Source organism: Medicago sativa, chromosome 8 (assembly GCF_051527215.1).
Source record: "Medicago sativa cultivar Bolivia chromosome 8, Bolivia_mono, whole genome shotgun sequence".
Classification (NCBI taxonomy): Eukaryota; Viridiplantae; Streptophyta; class Magnoliopsida; order Fabales; family Fabaceae; genus Medicago; species Medicago sativa.
In genome coordinates this window covers 20,675,681-20,685,667 of record NC_140756.1, presented here as the reverse complement: position 1 = coordinate 20,685,667, position 9,987 = coordinate 20,675,681, and the positions used below count along the sequence as shown (strand labels likewise).

Below are 9,987 nucleotides of genomic sequence, written 5' to 3'. Positions count from 1 at the left end.
TCATGTTCCTGGTAGAGTTTTGAATGCACTCACCATTGTTGCAAGGTTTAGAGGATCAAACCAGTGCTCAAGATACCAATTGTTGGAATAAAGTATGGTTTTGTGTTGATTTTGAAAGAATGAAAAGAGAGAGAGAATAAGAGATTGAGATTAAGGTTTTGAGAATAATGAGAGGAGTATTATTGCTTTCTAAAATTCTGTTACAAATGCATACAATCATAAAAGCTATTTATAGGCATGGTTTTGTTACAATAGATTGCTTAACACGCAAGCAATGCATATAACAAACCCTAACAGTTTTAATTTGCAACCCAACAAACTTAAAACTAACTTCTATCAAACTTAACAAACTGAATTAACACATTCCAACATCCTCGACCAAATACTCTTTATCTGTAACAAAATTTCAAGTCCGGAAATCTTTTACATTATCTTACAAAGAAACATCAGAAAACAATGACACACATTTATTTGCTAGAGGTGTGTTATTAGAACAATCATTTATGTGATAACTTTTGTGACAACTATAAATTTACAAAGGAAAGTAGAGGTGCATGTAATTGTGTTTGGAGGTGGAACTTATTTCAATGGGAAGAGCAATAGCAAATAGAGAAATGATATTTGTACAACCATTTTGTGACAATTTTTTCTTTTATATTCACGTTTTGTTTTTACTTTCTCTCTATTGTTTTGATTTCCGTGTTAATTCCTATTTTTCTTTGCAAATTTATAGTTGTCCCAAAGGTTATCACACAAATTATTGTTCAAATAGCACACCTCTTTTTCTATTTTCACCTACATTTAACACCTTTTTTCAATGTCACATATTTCTCTATTGTCAACCGAAACAACCTACTAAACATGTCACACAATCTTCACCCTTCCAACCAAGGATCTAACTGAAGAAATGTGTCCTTACCATCACCAAGTAACTAACAGCTTTGGTCCAACATTTTATGTATAATTTCCCCTTAACAATACATTTCAAATTAAGTTTATATCAAGAATTAAAGAGAACTCCAATAACAACTATTATTTTCGGTTGAACAATTTTTTTTACTAATTTTTCTTACCAATACAATACCTTGAAATACCTCATTAAATCAAAATTAAAAAGAGAGGTATTTTGAAATACCTCATTAATTGATATTTTGCTCATTCCCATACTAAATGCCAGTTTTGAACCGAGAACCAGAAGGTTTAAAGGGCGTGGCTTCAACCAAACGTCCACCTGGTGAAACTGGCACAATATTTCCTTCTAAAGTCTATATATATGTTTCTTGTACACTTGTTTTTTTTTTTTTTTTTGACACATCTTGTACACTTGCTTTTATAATTTATTTCGAAGCAATGAATGAGGGGCCACACCACATGCTTATGTAAGGACCAAGTTTATGACAGTGATTGAACCATTACAATTGCATGTTTGGCAGTTTATCACCATTTCTTTATAAAGGAAAATTTAGGTTGTAGAGTTGAATAAAATCCACGATGATTTTGTCTTTTTGGCAAAAACCATGATGATTCCTAGTACTTTGTAAATATGAGTTTGAAGAGTTTCTCAATGCGAGCAACATAGATCGGGTTTAGGATGATGGATTAGACTTTCACAGCATGAAGAATAAAAGTGAAAATAGGTCACATATATTAATAAGAGTTTCTGATAGACCCAAATTAAATTAGATTTTCTTTTCTTGAACAGGGATAACTGCGAAGTATGCATATTTAGTGTCTAACATGTCTTAAATAACATTATCTCTAGTGGAAGGAATCTATTGAAAACAAAATCAGAAGAATTTTTCAATACTAAGTTTTCATGAGTTGATCATTCTTTGAACGTCAGTTTTCACTCTTTCAGTTTGATTTATGTAAAATTTTGGTCTCTAATTTTCTTTGAGCAATTTTATTTCTTCATGTATTTATTTTTTACAATTAAATTCTTTCATCCATATTCATTTATTTAAAACCCTCAAATTCTATTAATCTATTGAAACTTTTGAATTGATTAATTTTTTTCAATATTAAATTTGGTGAATTAAGATACCAAACTTCACTTAAATAAAAAATCTGAAATTTTCTTCTTTTAAAACCCTTATCTCATATTATGCAAATTTTAAATTTTATAGTTTTCAACTTTTGATATTATTTTATATCTCAGAAACATCATTCAGCTGCAAATATTTTAATAAAAAATAAAAGCTTTAAGACCCTGTTTGGGAGTATATTTTTCTTTATAATACAAAGTCCCTCTATAAATCAATTAATCAAGGGGGCTTATTTGAAGCTTCAAAATACTTTGATTTAATCAAAGTCAATTTTTTTCATTGGTAAACCATTCATCTAACTTTTATCACAATGGTACACATGGCATGTTTTTGCTTTGACCAAACATGGCATGTTTTGAATAGTTTAACTTGTTTACTAGAAAAAGCAGCATGTTTAATAACAAGAACATCATTCAAATGAATAAATAATAACAAGAATAACCCAGTTATGTTGATTTGCTTTGACCAATTGATCTCTTCATATAATACAATTCCCATGCTATTAATATTATAATATATCCTAAACCTTTGTTGATTTCTAATTTTGGTCATCAACCATTTCTTTCACCTATCCATATATGCAGCCTAACATTTTAAAGAAAAATTCAATTCCAAAAATAATTAAACTCTACTAGAGTTTAATTTTGATACACTCTCAGTATAAAAATATTACACTGTCAATAAATCACAAACAATCATATGTGTATGACTTCAGAAATAATTACGGCTGAGTCAGACAATTTAATGATCTGATGATTATGATTGATTGACAGTGTATAAAATCTTTATACCGACGGTATATATAAATTAAATCCCTCAATCTACACCTTCCATTCATTTTTACACCAACCAATTCCATATAATATGTTCTTCTAATTATTCTCTTGAAAATGAATCCTGACGAGTTAGGGCATAGTTTTCACTTCTAGGTAGCTGATTTTCAGCATCAACAATATTTGCTTTTGAGCAAAGGAAGAAGAAAGAAGATGTGTATATTGTAGCATGCCAAAAGCTGTAACCATTTTAAAAAGAGCGAAAAATGTGAGTCGCAAAAGGCAGAGAAACAAGAGAGATAGAAGCGAAAGTAATAATTTATTGTAATACCTATGCCAAATCCAGTAGGTATCACTTGTTTCAAGCATCCAGCTTGCTCCTGCCATGATTAATGCGGCGAACCCGGCCAATAGAAAACCCCAACGGAACCGTCTCAAAAGTGTCTTCACAAGATTATAGAACCATTGCTTTATAGATAACAAACTGCATGGAAACTCACCATTATTACTAGATTTCAGGCATTTGTATGCAGACACAAAAACACTTTGAAGATAAAGTATTGCGCACAAATTGCAGAACCAAACCAATTACTATAATGTTGTATCTAACTCAAACATTGTGTTCAAACAAATTTACTAGGTACAAGAATTTACCTTTGAAGGAAATTTGGCGAGAATCCGAATGAAAAGGAAAGAGACCTATACTTTGTTGACATTTCTATCAACCATCCAATAAGAAGACCAACAGCCCCAATCACAATCACAAGAATGATATTAGTAGACCTGCATGTTTTAAATATAGATCAATGTGAACAAAACTTAGACACCTTTACCAGGATATAAACATATGTATTTGTCTAGTTTAAGCGCTTAAGCATATAACTGCTTCTGTATAAGTAGTTTCTATAACAAAAGATAAAATAAAGCAAACTATTTTCATATTAGCTATAAACTGTTTTCATAAGCTATCCCAAACAGTCTCACAATGCTTATGTTACTATATAAATTCAAATTAGTCTATCCAAACAGATCCTAGTTCAATTTACCTGGTTGCATTAGTTATAGACATGAGAGCAGTAAAGATAGCAACAGCTGTGTGAATTGCCCTCTTATATACTTCATCGATGGTAGCCAGGTATACAAAAGTGCTAATCACAGCCATGAAAGATAGCCAGAAGTCCATAAACTGAAATGTTGATATTATCCAGTCAGTGTAAATATCTAAAAAAATAAATATAAGTCATCATGTATTGCATCATATTTTAGATCCAAATATCTTTAATGAAATCATTTTGAGTAATCCATCATGTTAAGATCTGTAACCTGTAGAACACCGAAGTTCAATGCACACCAGGTGCCTACGTCGCATGCATGATATATTCCACTTGAAATTCCACTGGCTGTGAATAAAATCCATTCTGCAAACGCCTACATATCGAGAATTATGAGTTCCTTTGTCAACAAAATATATATAGAATGTCTGAATTGAATCATGAATCTCAATAAGATGAAATATTCATGACAAAAAATACATAACTAATGGAAAAGAGCTACCTTCTGTCGAAGGGCCCAATAGGCGGGAAGTAGGGCTGCAGCGTTTGATCCAATGAGAAAAATTGATTGAAGTATGTGCCCTACAAAAAATTTCAATAACTAGATTACACAAAAAAAAATTGATCTAAATAGTAGCCCAGAAATCGGATTAAAATAAAAATAACATAAACAAATAGAGGGTGATGCAGATAAACAATACTTTCAATAAAAACATCAAGTTCATCAGTTACAAAATTGATAATCACCTTTATGAGATACAATTTCAACGCTACAGTCAAAGCCACCATGGTTTCGATCACAAGAACAGAAGCTGGAGCCAAGAAGTAAAATAAGAAATGGTAAATATCCTTAGGATGTTGCAAAACAATAAAAAATCATGCACTAGGAAAATTCTGCAGCATATTACTTTACGCAATTCTTGTAATTTGAAGAAAACAAAAAATAAAACAGAACTAAAATGTATTGAGAAGAACCAAAAGGGCTTAACATAAACCTGTACGATGTCAATCCAGTAGCATCGAAAGAATATTTACAGTCACCATGAGAGGAGCATTGTTTTGGACATCCTTCAAGTGAAATAGACATGATAGTTTGCTGTTTCAAAGAATCACTGCTAGTATTAACATGTCTTAGACCAAAATTCCAAGTACCTTCTCTAGCATAAATAATGTAAAAATCGATATTTTCGTCACTCGAATCATATAGCATGAAAAACATGGATTGATTGCTTTTCGTCGTTTTGTTAGCATAATAATAGTCCCAGTTATCAACAGAAGGCAATCCCCCAAATCTTGCATAAACTTCGTAACTGATCTTCGTATCTGAGGATAGCCGTACGTGAATATTTCGGCCAGCTGCACCACGAGGAATGTCGAATGTAAAGTAAGTCCAAATGTCATTAGTTTCTCTGAAGTTTGATGAGTTGTCCAAAAGTGGCTCAAGAGGAAAATTGGCAGAAGATGATCCTTTGCCAATAGGCAAATAATATGATTCAAATGGGGTTGGACCTCTCCTTAGAACTGTCTGCAGACATGCATTCTCATCAGTAACTTATTCATGGGAATAAATATCTTTCAGCATCAATAAATAGAGCAGATTCTACCAGAGTTTTGTTGAAGTTAAATATATAAAAAAAGTTTCAAAATTACCATTAGGTATTAATATGTCGGAACAAGTTCTTCAATCATTTTTCAGCATTCAGTATTAACAAATATTTTAAAATATTGTACAATTTGAGCGGTTCGGTTACTTGAACGGTTCGAAAGGTTTAAAGCAGTTGAACCATGAGCCAAAGGTCGAGCCGGTTCAATGTTTGATCCGATTTTGAAAATATTGGCATTGACTGGCTCAAATCATAACAATCTCAAAAAACAAGTTCAATTTACATGTGATCATATCACCATTCAACTTGTTAGAGTTAAATTTTATATCAGAAAAAAGAATCGGCACCAAAAAGAATAGAAAGGAAAAGACACATCTAGGAATCAATACTACCTGAAGTGCGTGGCTACTCATTGTACAATTCGGTCCAGCTTTTCCAAGTGGGCACTGAAGCATTTGTGATTCAAGGGAATAGCAAACTTTTACATCATGATCCTGAGTCTCTACAAACTTTTTTGTAAGATTAACAGGTAACACACTAATGTACCAACGGCCAATCAGTGGAGAACGAATAAAAAGAGGGGCTTTGTATAAATCACTGGAATAATCATACAGACTATTTGCAGGTATTGCACCGTGACGAGCAAAACACAATAAATTAACATCACTTGCACCAGAACCGTTACTTGAAGGTGTAATGTTGAATCTGATATTTCCTGCCGTAATGGTCAATTCTTCTACCACATTTGTTATATCCACGGAATATAAGTTCGGTACACCTTCTTGAACACAAAAAGTTTCAAAGTTGCTTTTGCAGGTCATCGCATTTTCCATTGTTGGCTTCTTCACTGTAGTCTTCGAAGAATTGTAGACATCAGATGCTGTGCATGAAAGTGGATTGACAGTCTTGTTACAGAACTCCCCCCTCATCATCGAATTTGAGCAAGCTTCCACACTTATATTGGCACTAAAGGAGTACGATGTGCCTCGAATAATCTGCAGAAGTAGAGAAGTTTGCTTAGAGATGGGATGCAATACAATACTTGAGTTGTTTTCAGGGCCTATTCGGATTGGCTTATTTGAGCTTATCTATTAGAATAAGTACTTGTGAAACTGTTTGGAAGAGCTTATGGAAACATCTTATATCATGTTCCATCGGCTCTCCATGATAGCTAATGAAAACAACTTATAATGTGTGTGAAAATAATTTGGCTTTATTTTAGATTTTATTATAAAAATAGCTTATACATAAGCAATTATAATAAACACTTATGCTATAAGCGCTTAATTAAGTTGTTTTTCCAAACAGATCGCAATCTGAATGGACAATTTATATTAGTAACATTAGTTGTATTATATCATTTCCCCCTACAGGCAGACTTTCAATTGTGTTCTATTCTCTATGCTTTAAAACCTATTTGGTTATGTGAAATTCAATTTCATTCAATAGCTCTAAAAGAACAAACAAGAGGGTGTTTGGTTTAGCTTCTACAAGGTATGACTCGCGTTTCAAAGCCGCTCCACCGTGAAAAAACTGAAGCTAGAAACAGTGGCTTCTATATAGACGTGTGTCTAGTGCAGTTATACCGCAGAAACAAACATAGGCCAGAAGTGGTGAAATATATAACAATAGGGTGTATTAAATATTAAGAGTAGCCATTCTAGCTTAGAAATGCATAAAAAGGCAACATTGAAAGGACAAATAATGAATGGAACATGTAACGAAAAATGTGGAATATTCTTTATAATATTGCAAAAATAATACTTGGATAATAAACCATACCATCCTTGATTGAGTTCTTGCAGCTCCAATGCCGTTGAAAAGACCAATGTACCAAGCACCTGGAGATATCTGAACAATAATTCTTAGGTTTATATTTTATGACATTATAAAAGGACTCTAATAATAAACACTTCAGATGCATTACTAATGTAGGATTTTTTATTTGAAAAAGAGGCAGGTAAAGCGCTATTTCATTATGGACTTCAGGGACATTTAATACACAACATTGATGTATGGCTAATGTGCTACTGCAAATCATTGTTAAACATTTTGCTGCTCAATAATTAAACAAATTGTAAATCGTAACTAACTTAAGTTCTTTCGATGATTTCCTCCCCGTGTGTTGCACGGGTTCTCAATACTAGTTTTGATACAAAGGTGTGTATAGTTATTTCATTGTGCCTATAGACCTCAAAGGAAAGGAGAAACTGAGCTTAAGATATCACAGTCAAATAAATATATTATGAAAAGCAAAAAGGACTTATAATAGTACCTGCTCGTTCGTCAGTTTCATAGTGATATTTTTCTCCATAGGAAAGCACTGCTCCATATCAAGACCATTTAATCCTAAAGAAAAAGAGGAAGAACAAATGAATGAGTAATGTCATGGTGCTTCAAAAGAATTTATTAGGGCTCCAATGGTTCAATCGTGCTGATGAATAAAAAAAAGGTTTGAACGATCTATAAATATAAATAAGATAGAATTTATGTGCTCAAATTTTTATGTTCATAAAGCAGTTTATTTAACTTTGATTGAAGTTATTTAGGTGTGGCTTCTACCTGAGACAGCTGAATACTTCAAAGATGTGTTTAAAGCATCTGGTAGAGGTGGACTTCCATCTCTAAAGCATAGTATCCGCAGTGAACTTTTTGGAACCCTTTCGATTCTTGAAACATCCTGAAAACAATATATGAAAGGGAGGTAAACACATCAAAGCTGAAAGGGAGGCAAACTTGTTGGATTGGCTTATTTGAGCTTATCTACTGACAAAAGCTCATGGGAGACTGTTTTAGAGAGCTTATAAAAACAGCTTATGATATGTCTATAAGCTGTTTTCAGCTTATTTCCATAAGCTATCCAGGGTAGCTTGTGAAAACAGTTTATAGCTAATATGAGAACAGTTTGACTTTGTTTTATCTGTTGTTTTAGAAATAGCTTACAGACTTATGCATAAACAAGGCCAAATCCTGAAATAGCTTATAGCCTTATATGTAAGCAAGGCTATAACCACTTAATTAAGCAGGACCTATATCCTGAAACCAGGTCCCCCTTCCAATGCATCAGTGGCACTGCCAAAAAATGCAATTTAAGTAGATAAACAGTAATTTTGTTGGAAAAAAGAAATTTGAATAAATAAATTGATAAAGCAAGAAAATAAAAAATATAGGATTTTAATCAGAGAACTAATTCATTTGAATTACTACATCATGCAATAAGTGACTATAAATGAAATATGAAAACAATATCAACATAGAAGCAAATCAAATATATTTGATCCAAAGGAATAAAAATTGTCCGAGGTAACCAACATCCATACATATGCTAGTTTTCTAGGTTGCTCAAATCTAAAAAGAATTACAGATATTAATATACTTACAAGGTCTACATCTGAGTTCAATGCTATGGAGACTGCAGAAAACCATGGCGGTATATCAACTGGTACATGACAAAACATCAAGAGACACGGTAAGATCATTCATAAGATCACCAATCAGAAACAGCTGATTATTATCCATTTTTTGCTCATATAAGGATTTCAATCATCATAGTTAGACATAAACAGAACACCATAAAAAGTACCAATGGTTTAAATCTATTGTGACACATGAGGAACAAAGTACATTTGAATAATCAAGTACTAGCACGGAAAGAATTAAGCTTGAAATGAGACAGAAGAAAAGTTCACTAGTCAATTACCACAAAATTAAAGACAGAACAGTAGCAATAAAATTACTGAACTAATGACAATTTACTATCATAAAATTGTATCATGTTCTTCATGTCAAGTCATGGCTGTTCCTATGAAGCATTGATGCAGACACGGACGCGTCGACATGTTGACACTGATAATATAGTTTTCCTTCAAGAGGGTTTAACCATGTAGTAATAATAGAGAATAGCAGAACAGTGTTCCAAGTTTGGTTTCTCTAGGGTAGAATTGATTTTGACTTCAGAATTGGTTTTGCTTGAAGCTATAAATTGTAGCTTCTGATTCTAAAATTGATTTTTACATTCAAATTTATAATTCAAACTCAATTTTTCTCACGGCAGAACCAAACATACAATAAGATATATATAATTTAAAACAAAGGGATGAATGAATTATGATAAGTCAATTCCACACAAATTAATTAAAACCAAAAGAAACTACTATCACACAAACAAAAATTCAGCTAAAATATCAAAATTCAATTTCATCTTATTGAAATTCAAACTATGAAAAGCTTCATAAACACCAAAAACAGAAAATTTAGAACATATAAACAAAAGGGTCAATGAGAAATTGATCACAAACCTCTAATATAACGAAAATCATAAGGTCTAAGAGTAGTTTGAGGGTAGGAGAAGCTGGAAACAGTGAAGAAACCATCATCAGTAGTGTTACTGCTTTGTTCATCTTTTGCAGAGCAGAGATTATTATTGTATGAAGAAGTGAAAAGTAACCAAACACTGAGAAGAATCAGTGTCTGATGACACAAGTGAATCAAATTGAAAGACATGTTTTTTTGT

At 32.4% G+C, this 9,987-nt stretch overlaps 1 protein-coding gene across 1 annotated transcript; it reads right to left on the bottom strand.

The window, feature by feature from the left end:
• Positions 1-2,438: 2,438 nt before the first annotated feature.
• On the bottom strand, positions 2,439-9,987 carry LOC146897710 (uncharacterized). The gene is made up of 14 exons (XM_085734889.1): positions 9,773-9,987; positions 8,855-8,913; positions 8,037-8,154; positions 7,750-7,823; positions 7,257-7,325; positions 5,867-6,469; positions 4,866-5,395; positions 4,618-4,682; positions 4,373-4,452; positions 4,142-4,246; positions 3,865-4,004; positions 3,473-3,601; positions 3,150-3,302; positions 2,439-3,057 (listed from the first exon to the last, which is right to left on the bottom strand). Exons 1-14 carry the CDS (start codon positions 9,975-9,977, stop codon positions 2,922-2,924), a joined length of 2,466 nt encoding a protein of 821 aa, XP_085591015.1. The 5' UTR covers positions 9,978-9,987; the 3' UTR covers positions 2,439-2,921.

Coding starts and splice junctions, on each gene's coding strand:
- LOC146897710 (XM_085734889.1), bottom strand. CDS start 9,977: ATGTCTTTCAATTTGATTCACTTGTGTCATCAGACACTGATTCTTCTC. Junction 7,326..7,749: donor TGAAACTGACGAACGAGCAG/GTACTATTATAA, acceptor ATTATTGTTCAG/ATATCTCCAGGTGCTTGGTA. Junction 3,602..3,864: donor TCTATAACTAATGCAACCAG/GTAAATTGAACT, acceptor TAAAACATGCAG/GTCTACTAATATCATTCTTG.